Raw genomic sequence first — 16,823 nt, 5'->3', positions numbered from 1 at the left:
GAGTGTGGGCCTAGATTTTTATGCTCGAGTCCCTGGAGTGGGTCTTGAACCCACAACCTTCTGACTCAGGCGAGGGTGCTACCAACTGAGCCATGGCTGACACAGCTGCCAATGGTTGGGCAAAGGAAGGGGGAGATGCACAAAAGGCCAGAGTCGGATGAATAAAGAATTTGGCGGGTGGGGTTGTAGGATGGAGGCGATTACAAAGATAGAGTGGGTTGAGGCCATTAAGAGATTTAAACACAGTTTATTGTACAGGTTTCATTTCTTAGTAACAAATTCAGGAATTTAGATATAATGTTGTAAAACATTCCAGCCTTTGAGTTGAACATTTACTAAAGTGTTCAATCCGAAATAAATACATCACTTAAGGTTATATTCATTTTTATTTGGCTTAATTTTGTCTTTTTCCACACAGGCCATGATACTTTTTGTGGATCCTAAATGTTTCTGCTCTGAACTTTATCCTACTTTTTCAACCCTCTGTCATGATCCTGAAACTCTTGTCCGACGTACTGTTGCCACTGGCTTCCATGAAGTAAGTGTTTTCCAGTGACTCTTCACAATGTTGCCTCATAGTTTAGTATGGCGGTACAGTAGGACGACCTATGCAGTGACACTAAAAGGATTCTGGAAAATCAAAATCAAACTTATTACTCATGCTGAAGTGGGAAAACGCTCACTGGCTCTGTAACTACTTGTGTGTGAATGTTGAGAAAGGAGAGGATCAGGCTTAGCTATGATGCCACCCACGTTTGAATAGCCCGCTGACGCTCATCATCACGACACAAACATGAATAATGGCCCCTTGGGCAGCCTACAACTGGTGCCCATAGAATCATGCCCCAGGATCTTCAGTAGGGGGAAAAGCAGGCGAAAAGAGGAATAACATTGTTGGAATGTACTCAAAAGTTGTCACATCTGTTACTTCATCACCACTAATGTGTACAGAATAAACCCAGGGGAGTGCCTCACCTGTTCAGTTCTGTGTTTTTGTTTTAATCAATTATAGCAGTATGCTTCACTGCTCTACCTATTGTTATCTAAATGACTGTAACTCTTAATTTTCTCTGGATATGGCACAAACTGGTACCCTCCAACTTCTTGGCAAATGACATTCCAGCTTGTACAGGAAACTTTGGTTTATCTGGAGGTTAACTGTCCGGAATACTCGATCCACCGGCAAAATTCAGGAGTCAGTTCAGTAAGTTTTTTCTTTTCGTTGCTTTTTTTTCACCAGTCAGGCTCTGCAAGGTCTAGCTACAGCTGTTGCTTAGCTACAGAGACGCTTGCAAGCTACAGCCGACTGTTTAGAAGCTGTCAGGGTTTGTTGCTAGATACGGAGCTATGTTTTAACATTACCGCTGGTTTGTCCGGCAGTTTTGATGGGACGGCAACAGCTCGGTCCCGTCGGTGCCGGATATCACACAGTTTCCTGTATTGTGAATAATTTTGAACTCCTTTATACTTGATGCAAAATAACTTTCTCAAGTTGGACAGACACAAGCAATGCTTGCTTCCCCTAAACCTACAACACACAATGGAACACTAATTACTTCCTACCTGAATAGATGGATGTAATTGTTCCAAAAATAGTTACCTCTTGAAGCTTGCAAGGGCAGGGAACAGTTCAGAATCAAAAGAAAAAATAAAGCATTCCGTCTCAAAGTTAATGCTTTAGGCATCAAAAATGATGTTGCTTAGAGACATGGAATGGAGTACAGTGGCTTGACGCCCCTGGAAATCTCAAGATATTTGTAATAAATACCTGGCACCAAAGACGCAGAAAATCTGACTGACAGAATTAGTAGAGTTATTGTGGATTGGCTGCAGGGGCGAACTGGCCATATGGGAAATCAGGAGATGTGAATAGTGCTGTACTTATCCGAGTCCATTCTCCTTTTCCATGAGAACCTCGTCCCCTTTTCAGTGGAGCCAGTCGGCTCCTGATTGGCTGCTTGAGTCCCTATGTCACCAGTGTGTGATAGTTGCAGCAGGGTGAACCACAGCAGCTACTCATTTTCAGGATGGGATTAATCCTCAAGCAAGCCCTGTATTAGTTTGCTTGCTCGCGAGAGGACACTGGGACTTGGCCCACCAGTGGAGTTCCCTTTTCAATGCCAGTTATATTGCTGATTTATTGACAGAATTCAGGTGATTTTTATTCTAAATCTCGGGAAACTAAAGAAACCGCTGAAAAGCAAGAAACTAAAAACACATGTTGAGGCAGTGTGCCTAGTGTCCTCCTGAGGTCCCCATGATCATAGATGCCAGTCTTCAGGCAATTCGATAAACTCCACGTGATATCAAAAATGGCTGAGCGCACTGCATATGGCAAAGGCGAGGGGCCCCGACAACATCCTGGCTGCAGCGCTGAAGATTTGTGCTCCAGAATTAGCCGCGTCGCTAACCAAACTGTTCCAGTACAGTTACAACACTGACATCTAACCAACAAAGTTGAAAATTGTTCTGTCCACAAAAAGCAGGACAAATCCAATCTGGCCACTTGCCACCCCAGCAGTCTACTCTCAATCATCAGCAAAGTGATGGAAGGTGTCGTCGACAGCGCTATCAAGCGGCACTTACTCACCAATAACCTGCTCACCGATGCTCAGTTTGGGTTCCGCCAGGACCACTCGGCTCCAGACCGCATTACAGCCTTGGTCCAAACGTGGATAAAAGAGCTGAATTCCATATATTAAATTAGTAACTGTTTTATTATATTAATAACTTGCATCAGATACACCTTAGTCTTAAGTCTCTGTAAGTTAGTTAATGGTCTATTAAATAGAGGCATGACAAGGCAGCTCAGTCCCACGGAATGCACATCCTGTGCCATGTGGGAAATCCAGGACGCTTCCCGTGGATGGCGCGTTACAGGAGGTGGTCACCCCACAGATAAGGAGTGCGCAGGCAGACAGGGAATGGGTGACCACCAGGCAGAAAAGGAGGACCAGGCAGCTAGTGCAGGTGTCCCCTGAGTGCATCTCGCTCTCCAACCAGTATTCGGTTCTGAGTACTGGTGAGGGCGATGGTTCCTCTGGGGAGTACAGCCAGAGCCAAATCCGCGGCACCGTGGGTGGCTCAGCTGTACAGAGGGGGAGGAAGAAGAATGGGAGAGCAATAGTTAGGGGAGCAGACAGGCATTTCTGCGGCCGCAGACGTAACTCCAGGATGATATGTTGCCTCCCTGGTGCCAGGGTCAAGGATGTAACTGAGCGGCTGCAGAACATTCTGAGCGGGGAGGGTGAACAGCCAAAGGTCGTGGTCCATATCCGTACCAAAGACATAGGCAGAAAGAGGGGTGAGGTGCTGCAGGCAGATTTTAGGGGGCTAGGAAGAAGATTAAAACGCAGGACCTCCAAGATAGGGAAGGAAAGATAGTTGGTGTGGCAGTATTGGTTAAGGAGAATGTTACAGTGCTGGAGAGGGAGGATGTCCTGGAGGGGTCAAGGACAAAATCTATATGGCTAGAGTTAAGAGATAATAGAGGTGCCATTACACTACAAGGTGTATTCTATTGACTTGGATAGAGAACTGGTTGGCAGACAGAAAGCAAAGAGTTGGAATAAACGGCTCTTTTTCCGAGTGGCAGGCAGTGACTAGTGAGGTACCGCAGGGATCGGTCCTTGGACCCCAGCTATTCACAATATATATTAATGACCTGGACGAGGGAACTAGATGTAATATATGCAAGTTTGCAGACGACACAAAACTGGGTGGGCGTGTGTGCTGTGAGGAGGATGCCGAGAAACTCCAGTATGATTTGGACAGGTTGGGTGATTGGGCAGAAGCATGGCAGATGCAATATAACATGGATAAATGTGAGGTTATCCACTTCGGTGTCAAAAACAAGAATGGCAATAGATTGGGAGAAGGGGAAGTGCAACGAGACCTGGGCGTCCTTGTGCACGAGTCGCTGAAGGTAAGCATGCAGGTGCAGCAGGCGATTAAGAAGGCAAATGGTATGTTGGCCTTCGTAGTGAGAGGGTTTGAGTACAGGAACAAGGATGTCTTGTTGCAGTTGTACAGGGCCTTGGTGAGACCACATCTGGAGTATTGTGTGCAGTTTTGGTCGCCTTATCTGAGAAAGGATGTTCTTGCCATGGAAGGAGTGCAGCGAAGATTCACCAGGCTGATACCTGGGATGGCAGGAATGATTTATGAGGAGAGATTGGGTCGATTGGGCTTGTACTCGCTGGAGTTTAGAAGAATGAGAGGGGATCTCATTGAAACTTATAAAATTCTAACAGGACTGGACAGAAGGATGTTCCCGATGGTCAGGGAGTCCAGAACCAGGGCTCACAGTCTGAGGATAAGGGGTAAGCCATTTAGGACAGAGATGAGGAGGAATTTCTTCACCCAGAGAGTGGTGAACCTGTGGAATTCTCTACCACAGAAGGCAGTAGAGGCCAATTCATTAAATATATTCAAGAAGGAGTTGGATATATTTCTTAAGGCTAAAGGGATCAAGGGATATGGGGAGAAGGCAGGGACAGGGTACTGAATTTGGATGATCAGCCATGATTGCATTGAATGGCGGAGCAGGCTCGCGGGGCCGAATGGCCTACTCCTGCTCCTATCTTCTATGTTTCTATAGATCACCAAATAGTGGGAAAGATATGGAGGAGCAAATTTGCAGAGAAATTACAGAGAGGTGCAAGAACTTTAGAGTAGTGATAATGGGAGACTTCAACTATCCTAATATAGACTTGGATTGTAATAGTGTAAAGGGCAGAGAAGGGGAAGAATTTCTGAAGTGTAACACAGGAATCAGTGCTTGGGCCCCAGCTATTCACAATATATATCAATGATTTGGATGAGGGAACCAAATGTAATATTTCCAAGTTTGCTGACGACACAAAACTTGGTGGGACTGTGAGTTGTGAGGAGGATGCAAAGAGGCTTCCAAGGTGATTTAGACAAGTTGAGTGAGTGGGCAAATACATGGCAGATGCAGTATAACGTGGATAAATGTGAAGTTATCCACTTCGGTAGGAAAAACAGAAAGGCAGAGTATTATGTAAATGGTGATAGATTGGGAAATGTTGATGTACAGAGGGACCTGGGTGTCCTTGTACACCAGCCACTGAAAGCAAACATGCAGGTGACGCAAGCAGTTAGGAAGGCAAATGGTATGTTGGCCTTCATTGCAAGAGGATTTGAGTAGAGGAGCAAGGATGTCTTATGACAGTTATACAGGGCCTTGGTGAGAGCACACCTGGAGTACTGTGTGCAGTTTTGGTCTCCTTACCTAAGAAAGGATATACTTGCCATAGAGGGAGTGCAGCAAAGGTTCACCAGACTGATTCCTGGGATGGCAGGACTGTCGTATGAGGAGAGATTGGGTCGACTAGGTCTGTATTCACTAGAGTCTAGAAGAATGAGAGGGAATCTCATTGAAACGTATAAAATTCTGAGAGGTCTAGACAGACTGGATGCAGGGAGGATGTTTCCCCTGGCTGAGGGGTCTAGAACGAGGGGTCACAGTCTCAGGATACGGGTTAGGACATTTAGGACTGAGATGAGGAGAAATTTCTTTACTCAGAGGGTGGTGAACCTGTGAAATTCTCTACCACAGAAGGCTGTGGAGGCCAAGTCACTGAATATATTTAAGAAGGAGCTAGATAGATTTCTAGACACAAAAGGCATCAAGGGGTATGGGGAGAGAGTGGGAATATGGTATTGAGATAGAGGATCAGCCATGATCATATTGAATGGCGGAGCAGGCTCGAAGGGCCGAATAGCCTACTCCTGCTCCTATTTTTCTATGTTTCTATGTTCAGGAGAACTTTCTTGATCAGTATGTTTCTGACCCTATGAGGGAGGAGGCATTGCTGGATCTGGTTCTGGGGAATGAGGTAGGCCAAGTGGAGCAAGTGTCAGTAGGTGAACATTTAGGGAGCAGTGATCATAGTATCATAAGGTTTAGATTAGCTATGGAAAAGGACAGGGAGCTATCTAGAGTAAAAATGTTTAATGGGGGAAGGCCAATTTCAGTGTGATGAGAACGGATCTGGCCTGGGTAAACGGGAATCAAAGATTGGCAGGCAAAACTGTAGTGAAACAATAGACTGCCTATAAAGAGGAACTAGTTCGGGTACCGTCGAGGTACATTCCCACGAGGGGGAAAGGTAGGGCAACTAAAGTCAGAGCTCCCTGGATGACAAAACAGATAGCCAATATGATAAAGCTGAAAAAGAGCGCGTATGACAGATATCAGGTTGCATATACATCTGAGAATCAGGCTATATATACAGAAAGTTCAGAGGAGTGAAAAAGAAAATAAGAGGGGCAAAGAGAGGGTATGAAAGTAGAATGGCAGCCAACATAAAAGGTAATCCAGAAGTCTTCTATAGGCCTATAAATAGTAAAAGGGTAGTAAGAGGAGGGGTGGGGCCGATTAGGGATCAAAAAGGAGACCTACATCTGGAGGCAGAGGGTATGGCTGAGGTACTAAATGAGTACTTTGCGTCTGTCTTCACCATGGAAGAGGATGCTGCCATAGACATAGTCGAGGAGGAGGTAGTGGAGACACTTGAGAGTACAGGAAACTTTGTGCTATCCAGCACCGACGGGACCGAGCTGTTGCCGTTAGATCAAAACTGCCGGACAAACCAGTGCTAATGTTGAAACATACGGAGATTTTGAGCTCCGTATCTGGCAACAAACCCTGTTGCTTAGCAACAGCTGCTAAACAGTCGGCCGGTACCTTGCAAGTGTCTCTGTAGCTTAGCAACAGCTTCAGCGAGACCTTGCAGAGCCTGACTGGTGGGGGAAAAAAAAGCAACGAAAATAAAAAAAACCTAACGAAACGGCTCCTGATTTTTGCCGGTGGATAGAGCTTGCCGGACATTTAGCTTCCGGATAACACAAAGTTTCCTGTATAACAATTGATAAAGAAGAGGTATTAGAAAGGCTGGCTGTACTTAAAGTAGATAAATCACCAGGAGTAGATAGCAAAAAGGAAAGGGAGGTGGGGTAGCATTACTGGTTAAAGAAGGGATTAATACAATTGTAATGAAGGATATTAGCTCTGATGATGTGGAATCTGTATGGGTAGAATTGAGAAATACTAAGGGGAAAAAAACATTAGTGGGAGTGGTATATAGACCGCCAAACAGTAAGGTGGAGGTTGGGGATGGCATTAAAAGGGAAATTAAAGAAGCGTGCAATAAGGGCACAGCAGTTATCATGGGTGACTTTAATCTACATATAGATTGGGCCAACCAAATTAGTAACAATACTGTGGAGGAGGAATTCCTGGAGTGTTGACGGGATGGTTTCCTGGACCAATATGTCGAGGAACCAACCAGAGATCAGGCCATCTTAGACTGGGTATTATGTAACGAGAAAGGATTAATTAGCAATCTTGTACGAGGCCCCTTGGGTCGGAGCGATCGTAATATGATCGAATTCTTCATTAAGATGGAGAATGAAGTAGTTGACTCAGAGACAAGGGTCCTCAATTTAAATAAAGGAAACTACGATGGTCTGAGGAGCGAGTTGGGTAGGATTGAGTGGGGAATGGCGCTCAAAGGGTTGATGGTGGATAGGCAATGGCAAACATTCAAAGACCGAATGGATGAGCTACAGAATTTGTTCATCCCAGTTTGGCATAAAAATAAAACAAAAAAGGTGACTCAACCGTGGCTAACAAGGGAAATTAGGGATAGCATAAGATCCAAGGAGAGGACATATAAATTGGCCAGAAAAAGCAATAACCCTGAGGATTGGGAGCAGTTTAGGAGTCAACAAAGGAGGACAAAGGGATTAATTAAGAAAGGGAAAATAGAATATGAGTAAGCTTGCAGGGAACATAAAAACTGACTGTAAAAGCTTTTATAGATATGTGAAGAGAAAAAGATTGGTGAAGTCAAGCGTAGGTCCCTTACAGTCAGAATCAGGGGAATTTATAATGGGAAACAAGGAAATGGCAGACCAACTAAATACATACTTTGGTTCTGTCTTCACAAAGGAGGACACAAATAACCTCCCAGAGATGCCGGGGAGCATAGGGTCTGATGAAAGAGAGGAACTGAAAGAAATCAGTATTTGTAGGAAAATGGTGTTGGGAAAATTGATGGGACTGAAGGCCGATAAATCCCCAGGGCCTGATGGTCTACATCCCAGGGTACTTAAGGAAGTGGCCCTAGAGATAGTAGATGCATTACTGGTCATCTTCCAGAACTCGATAGACTCTGGAACGGTACCCATGGATTGGAGGGTAGCTAATGTTACCCCACTATTCAAAAAAGGTGGTAAAGAAAAAGCGGGGAATTATAGATCGGTAAGCCTGACATCGGTAGTGGGGAAAATGCTAGAGTCTATTATAAAAGATGTAATAGCAGAGCACTTGGAAAGCAGTGACAGGATCGGACAAAGTCAACATGGATTTACAAAAGGTAAATCGTGCTTGACTAATCTACTGGAATTTTTTGAGGATGTAACTGGTAAAATAGATGAGGGAGAACCAGTGGATGTGGTGTATTTGGACTTTCAGAAGGCTTTCGATAAGGTCCCACATAAGAGATTAGCGTGCAAAATTAAGGCACATGGGATTGGGGGCAAGGTATTGACTTGGATAGAGAACTGGTTGGCGGACAGAAAGCAAAGAGTTGGAATAAACGGGTCATTTTCTGAGTGGCAGGCAGTGACTAGTGGGGTACCGCAAGGATCGGTCCTAGGACCCCAGCTGTTCACAATATATATTAATGATCTGGACGAGGGAATTGGATGTAATATCTCCAGATTTGCAGACAACACAAAGCTGGGCGGGAGGGTAAGCTGTGAGGAGGATGTCGGGAAACTCCAGTACGATTTGGACAGGTTGGGTGATTGGGCAGAAATATGGCAAATGCACTATAATGTGGATAAATGAGAGGTTATCCACTTTGGTGGCAAAAACAGGAAGGCAGATTATTATTTGAATGGCAATAGATTGGGAGAAGGGGAAGTGCAAAGAGACCTGGGTGTCCTTGTGCACCAGTCGCTGAAGGTAAGCATGCAGGTGCAGCAGGCGGTTAAGAAGGCAAATGGTATGTTGGCCTTCGTCGCAAGAGGGTTCGAGTACAGGAACAAGGATGTCTTGCTACAGTTGTACAGGGCCTTGGTGAGACCGCACCTTGAGTATTGTGTGCAGTTTTGGTCACCTTACCTGAGGAAGGACGTTCTTGCCATGGAGGGAGTGCAGCGAAGATTCACCAGGCTGATACCTGGGATGGCAGGAATGACGTATGAGGAGAGATTGTGTCGATTGGGCTTATACTCACTGGAGTTTAGAAGATTGAGAGGGGATCTCATCGAAACCTATAAAATTCTGTCAGGTCTGGACAGACTAGATGCAGGAAGGATGTTTCTGATGGCTGGGGAGTCCAGAACCAGGGGTCATAGTCTAAGGATAAGGGGTAAGCCATTTAGGACTGAAATGAGGAGGAATTTCTTCACCCAGAGAGTGGTGAACCTGTGGAATTCTCTGCCACAGAAGGCGGTGGAGGCTAGTTCATTAAATATATTCAAGAAAGAGTTGGATATATTTCTTGAGGCTAAAGGGATCAAGGGATATGGGGAAAAGGCAGGGACAGGGTACTGAATTTAGATGATCAGCCATGATCTCATTGAATGGCGGAGCAGGCTCGAAGGGCCGAATGGCCTACTCCTGCTCCTATCTTCTATGTTTCTGTGGATGCATCCTAGGATGCTGAGGGAATTGAGGGCAGAAATTGTGGAGGTACTGGCCATAATATTCCAATCCTCCATAGATACGGGCGTGGTGCCAGAGGACTGGAGAATTGCAAATGTTACACCATTATTCAAAAGGCGTAAAGATAAACCCAGCAACTACAGGCCAGTCAGTTTAACCTCAGTAGTGGGGAAGCCTTTAGAAACAGTAATCGGGGACAAAATTAAGTCACTTGGGTAGGTGTGGATTAATTAAGGAAAGCCAGCATGGATCTGTTAAAGGCAAATCGTGTTTAACCAACTTGATCGAGTTTTTGATGAGGTAACCGAGAGGGCTGATGAGGATAATGCGGTTGACGTGGTGTACATGGATTTCCAAAAGACGTTCGACAAAGTGCCACATAATACGCTTGCCAGCAAAGTTGAAGCCCATGGAATAAAAGGGACAGTGGCAACATGGATGCGGAATTGGCTAAGTGACAGGAAACAGAAAGTAGCGGTGAACGGTTGTTTTTCGGACTGGAGGAACATATACAGTGGTGTTCCCTAGGTGTTTGTTCTCGTATCACTGCTTTTCTTGATGTATATTAATGACTTGGATGTGGGTGTACAGGGCACAATTTCAACACTTGCAGATGAGACAAAACTTGGAAGTATAGTGAACAGTGAGGAGGAGAGTGAGACTTCAGGAAGACAAACAGGCTGGTGAAATGGGTGGACATGTGGCAGATTAAATTTAACGCAGAAAAATGTGAAGTGATACATTTTGGTAGAAAAAATGAGGGGAGGACATATAAACTAAATGGTACAATCCTAAAGGGGGTGCACGAATAGAGAGACTTGAGGGTATATGTACACAATCGCGGAAGGTGGCAGGGCAAGTTGAGAAAGCATTTAAAAAGGCTTATGGGATCCTGGGCTTCATAAATAGAGGTATAAAGTACAAAAGTGTGGAAATTATGATGGACCTTTATAAAACACTGCTTCGGCCCCAACTGGAGTACTGTGTCCAAGGCTGGGCACCACACTTTAGGAAGGATGTGAAGGCCTTGGAGAAGGTGCCGAAAAGATTGAGAGTAGACAATGGTAATGCAGTAGATGTAATTTATCCAGATTTTGAAAAGGCCTTCGATAAGGTACTCCATAATAGATTAATGAATAAGGTCAGCCGAATGAGGAGTAGGGACAAGTAGCAGAATGGATTGCTAGCTGGCTTCAAGACAGAAAGCAGAGAGTGGGAGTAAAGGGTAGCTATTCACCGTGGCAGAAGGTAGGTCGTGGTGTTCCACAAGGATCAGTGCTGGGACCACTGCTGTTCACAATTTACATTAACGATTTAGACTTTGGAATCAAAAACACAATTTCTAAATTTGCAGATGATACCAAATTTTGGGGGGGGGGGGAATAATCAATACTGAGGAGGACTGCAACAAATTACAGGAGGACATTAATAAACTTGCAGAATGGGCAAATAATTGGCGAATGAAGTTCAACACAAAGAAATGTGAGGTATTACATTTTGGTTGGAAGAATAGGGGGCGTCACTTATCACTTGGAGGGTGGGAGTCTAGGTGGGGTAGAGGAATAAAGGGATCTCGGAGTACAAATATATAAATCATTAAAAGTTGCACCACAGGTTAGCAAGGCCATTAAAAATGCAAACCAAGCACTCTGGTTTATTTCTGGAGGGATAGAATTGAAAAGTAGGGAAGTTATGTTAAACCTGTATCGAACTTTGGTTAGACCACACTTGGAGTACTGCGTACAGTTCTGGTCGATATATTATAAAAAGGATATAGAGGCACTGGAGAGGGTGCAGAGAAGATTTACAAGGATGATACCAGAAATGTGAGGGTATACATATCAGGAAAGGATGAACAGGCTGGGTCTCTTTACTCTTGAAAAAAGAAGGCTAAGTGGTGACCTAATAGAGGTCTATAAAATTATGAAAGGTTTTGATAGAATGGATAGAGAGAGAATGTTTCCACTTGTGGGGAAGAGCATAACTAGAGGCCATCAATATAAGATAGTCACCAAGCAATCAAATAGGGAATTCAGAAGAAACTTCTTTACCCAAATAGTGGTGAGAATGTGGAACTCGCTACCACAGGGAATGGTTGAAGGGAATAGTATAGATGCATTTAAGGGGAGGCTGGTCAAACATATGAGGGAGAAGGGAATAGAGGGTTATGCTGATAGATTTAGATGAGGAAAGGCCGATGGAGGCTCGAGTGGAGCATAAATACCGGCATGGACTGGTTGGGCTGAATGGCCTGTTTCTGTGCCGTATATCCTATGCAAAAGATTTACTAGAATGATTCCAGGAATGAGGGGCTTCAGTTACGTTGATAGACTGGAGAAGCTGGGTTTGTTCTCCTTGGAGCAGAGAAGATTGAGAGGAGATTTGATAGAGGTGTTCAAAATCATGAGGGGTCTGGACAGAGTAGATAGAGAGAAACTGTTCCCATTGGCAGAAGGGTTGAGAACCAGAGGACACAGATTTAAGGTGATTGGCAAAAGAATCAAAGGCGACATAAGAAAAAAACGTTTTTACGCAGCGTGTGCTTAAGATCTAGTATGCACTGCCTGAAAGGGTGGTGGAGGCAGACTCAATCTTATCTTTCAAAAGGGAGTTGGATAAGTATCTGAAAGAAAGAAATTTGCAGGGCTACGGGGAAAGGGTAGGGGAGTGGGACTAGCTGACAGTTGGCACGGGCTCAACGGGCCGAATGGCCGCCTTCTATGTTGTAACCATTCTGAGTTAACATATATGATTCCAGAGGTGAGGTGAGAGTGACTAACCTTGACATCAAGGCAACATTTGACCGTGTGTGGCATCAAGGAGCCGTTGTAAAATTGAAGTCAATGGGAAGCAGGGGGAAACTCCACTGGCTGGAGTCATACCTAGCACAAAAGATGATGATTGTGGTTGTTGGAGATCAGTACCTCAGCCCCAGGACATTGCTGCATGAGTTCCTCAAGGCAGTGTCCTAGGCCCAATCACCTTCCACTGCTTCATGAATGACTTTCCCTCCAACATAAGGTCAGAAGTTGGGATGTTCGCAGATGATTGCACAGTGTTCAGTTCCATTCGCAATTCCTCAGATAATGATGGCTGCATGCAGCAAGACCTGGATGACATCCAGGCTTGGGCTGATAAGTGGCAAGTAACATTCGCGCCACACATGTGCCAGGCAATGACTATCTCCAACAAACAAGAGTATAATCACTGCCGCTTGACATTCAATGGCATTACCATCGCCGAATCCCCCACCATCAGCAACCTGGTGGTCACTATTGACCAGAACTTAACTGGACCAACCACATAAATACTGTGGCCACAAGAGCAGGTCAGAGGCTGGGTATTATGCGGCGAGTGACTCACCTCCTGACTCCCCAAAGGCTTTCCACCACTTACAAGGCACAAGTCAGGAGTGTGATGGAATACTCTGCACTTGCCTGGATGAGTACAGCTCCAACAAGGCTCGAGAAGCTCGACACCATCCAGGACAAAGCAGCCCACTTGATTGGCACCCCATCCACCACCTTAAACATTCACTCCCTCCACTACTGGCTCACCGTGGCTGCAGTGTGTACCATCTACAAGATGCACTGCAGCAACTTGCCACCTCCAAAAACCCATGACCTCTTCCACCTAGAAGGACAAGGCAGCAGGCACATGGGAATACCACCACCTCTAAGTTCCCCTCCAAGTCACACACCATCCTGACTTGGAAATATTTTGCCGTTCTTTCATCGTCACTGGGTCAAAATCCTGGAACTCCCTCCCTAACAGCACTGTGGGAGTGCCTTCACTACACTGACTGCAACGGTTTAAGAAAGTGGCTCACCACCTCTCGATGGCAGTTAGAAATGGACAATAAATGCTGGCCTTACCAGCGACGCCCACATCTAGTGAATGAATAAAAACAAAGATTAATTTTTTGTAATGTACTTTAATACATACTTATGTTCACATTGTCATATGGTAATTACACACACAGTTTATTTGTTTGCGTCAAAAGAAAATGAAAGTAATGGTTACATTGTGGCGGAGACCACATAGGGACAATAACACAATTCACAATGTATAGCCAATGTTGTTATATGTACCTAAACACAATTCACTATGTATAGCCAATGTTGTTATATGTACGTACTGGGTTGGGTTATCGGGGCAGGGTCCCTTTAAGAACGTCGGTAGCGTGATGACGTCATAGCCCTGCAACGAGGCTGGGACCCTCAGTCCTCATGGAGAGTGAATAAAGCAACACGCGTTTTGCCTTTGCTGCAACAAAAGTCTCAGAGCCTGTTGATTTCTAGCGACTCCAACATTGGTGACCCCGCTGCTCTTTTGGACGATTCCAAAGACCTCATCCGAAATGGCAACGAACACCGTTTCCATCAAATTACCCGAGTTTTGGGAACGACAGGCTGCCGCTTGGTTTGCCCAGGCCGAGGCTCAATTTGCACTCCGGGACATCACCGCGGACGACACAAGGTACTACTACGTCGTCTCTGCTCTCGGCAGCTCCACCGCGGCCAGAGTCGTGAGCCTGCTCGAGAACCCCCCGGAGCTCAACAAATTCGAAACGCTGAAAACGCACCTCTTAGAAACTTTTGGACTCACCGAAGCCGAGCGCGCACGCCGGCTTCTCTCTCTACCCGGGCTTGGCGACTCTAAGCCCTCGGAGCTGATGGACCACATGCTGGCCCTCCTGGGCACACACAGGCCGTGCTTCCTCTTCAAGGAACTGTTCCTTTAACAGCTGCCAGGTCAGGTATGGTCGGCTTTAGCCAACTCTTCCAGTACTGATTTCCGCGACCTGGCCAAGGAGGCCGACAAATTTTTCTCCGCCGGGCAACAGTACTGCGCAGCCACGCGGAGCCCTGTCCCCACCGATACAGCCCAACGGCGGCAGCCCCCAAGCCTCTGCTTCTACCACGCGCAGTTCGTCCCCAAAGCCAGGAAGTGCCGGCCCCCGTGCAGTTTTCCCGCGTCGAAACAAACGAAAGACCACTCGTCGGCTGCTATGGCTGTCGGCCGTTCAGACAATTTGTTATTTATTATGGACACCGACTCCAGACGTCGTTTTCTTTGCGACATGGGTGCCCAGGTGAGCGTCCTGCCCGCGTCAACCATAGACATGCAAGGGGGAAACCACGGCCCCGTCCTCGAAGCCGCCAACGGCAGTTCCATCCGCACCTTCAGGAAACGGAGCGTGGCGCTTTGTTTTGGCGGGCAGCAGTTCACCTGGGACTTTGCCACGGCAAAAGTGTCCACCCCCCTTCTCGGCGCTGACTTCCTCTGCGCCAATGGCCTTTTGGTGGACGTCAAGAACCGATGTCTCATCAACGCTGAGACTTTCAGCTCGCTCCCGTGTTCCCTCAGCGGGTCCAGCACGACAAAGTTGTCCAGCGCACTCTCGGCCTCCGACGAGTTTTTCCGCCTCCTCGCTGAGTTCCCGGACCTCACGAAGCCCACGTTCTCGTCCGCCGCCACCAAACACGGGGTAGAACACCACATCTCGACCACCGGTCTGCCCGCCTATGCCCGCGCTCGGCACCTCGACCCGGGGGAAACTCGCCATCGCTAAAGCCGAGTTCGATACCATGGAGCGCCTCGGCATCATCCGCCGGTTGAACAGTCCGTGGGCCTCGCCCCTCCACATCGCTCTGAAACCAGGCGGCGGGTGGCGCCCGTACGGCGATTACCAGCGCCTCAACGACACTACGACCCCCGACCACTACCCGATTCCACACATTCAGGTCTTTTCCGCCCGCCTGGCCGGGAAAGTGGTATTCTCGAAAGTGGACCTCGTCCGGGGTTACCACCAGGTCCCTGTCCGGCCGCAGGACGTCCCGAAAACCATGGTGATCACCCCGTTCGGGCTATTCGAATTTCTCCGCATGCCATTCGGCCTCAAAAACGCTGTTCGTATACCTGGACGACATCCTTATCGCCAGCGCCTCCAGGATGGAGCATGTGTCGCACCTTCGGACTCTCTTCCAACGCCTCAGCCAGCACGGCCTAATCGTCAACCCGGCCAAGTGCCAGTTCGGGCTGTCCTCGATTGACTTTCTTGGGAGCGCATCACGAAGGACGGGGCGGTGCCACTGCCATCGAAAGTGGAGGCCGTGATGGACTTCCCGCGACCCCTCACCGTGACGGCCCTGCAGGAGTTTTTTGGCATGGTGAACTCTTACCATCGCTTCGTCCCCCGAGCAGCCCAGCTTATGCGGCCCCTTTACGAGGCCCTCAAAGGCAAGCCTGACAAGCTCGCCGTCGACTGGTCCGAGGAGATGGCCAACTTTTTCACGGACACCAAAAGGGCCCTGGCTAACGCGACCATGCTGGCGCATCCGTTGCCTGAAGCGCCGATCGCTCTCGGCACTGACGCCTCGGACTATGCGGTCGGCGCCGTCCACAAACAGTGGGTCAACGGCACCTGGCAGCCACTCGCCTTCTTCAGCCGGCAGCTCCGCCCCAACGAGCGGAAGTACAGCACTTTCGATCACGAGCTTCTCGGCCTCTACCTCGCCGTCCGACACTTCCGTTTCCTACTGGAGGCTCGCCCGTTCACAGCGTTCGTGGACCACAAACTGTTGACCCTCGCCATGGCCAAAGCTTCCGTGGTCGGCCCGTCAGCAACGCCAGCTGGCCTTCATCTCAGAGTTTACAACGGGCATCCAGCATGTGGCTGGGAAAGACAACCCCGTCGCCGACTGTCTCTCCCGAGCCGTCGCCAGCGCCGTACACCTCGGCATCGACTACACCCGCATGGCAGCCGACCAGGCCTCCGACCCGGACATCCAGGCCTACAGGACAGCGGTCACGGGCCTTCAACTAGCGGACGTCGCGTTCGACGATGCCGGCACCACACTCCTGTGCGATGTCTCCGTTGGGCAGCCACCTCCCGTCGTGCCCGACTGGTGGAGACGGCATGTTTTCGACGCCGTCCATAATCTTTCCCACCCGGGCAGGAAGCTGTCACAGAAGCTGGTGGCGGCTAAGTTCGTCTGGCACGGGCTCAGGAAAGACGTTTGCGACTGGGCCAGCACCTGCGTGGTATGCCAACGCTCGAAAGTGCATCGCCATATTAAGGCCCCGTTGGCGCCTTTCGCGGTGCCTGAGAGGCGGT

At 47.6% G+C, this 16,823-nt stretch overlaps 1 protein-coding gene across 6 annotated transcripts in view; it reads left to right on the top strand.

Moving 5' to 3' along the window:
- Positions 1-16,823, top strand: part of ppp4r4 (protein phosphatase 4, regulatory subunit 4) — a 176,567-nt gene that overhangs the window by 106,611 nt on the left and 53,133 nt on the right. For all 6 annotated transcript variants that reach the window (XM_086002766.1, XM_086002770.1, XM_086002768.1 and 3 more), the window contains one exon: positions 419-538. In XM_086002766.1, coding sequence (XP_085858892.1) covers positions 419-538 — 120 coding nt within the window. The remainder of the gene's footprint in view (positions 1-418; positions 539-16,823) is intronic.

Source organism: Somniosus microcephalus, chromosome 12, assembly GCF_052327205.1.
Source record: "Somniosus microcephalus isolate GS21.2 chromosome 12, FLI_Smic_1.0, whole genome shotgun sequence".
Taxonomy (NCBI): domain Eukaryota; kingdom Metazoa; phylum Chordata; class Chondrichthyes; order Squaliformes; family Somniosidae; genus Somniosus; species Somniosus microcephalus.
The sequence above is the reverse complement of the archived record's forward strand: the minus strand, read 5'-3'. Positions and strand labels throughout refer to the sequence as shown.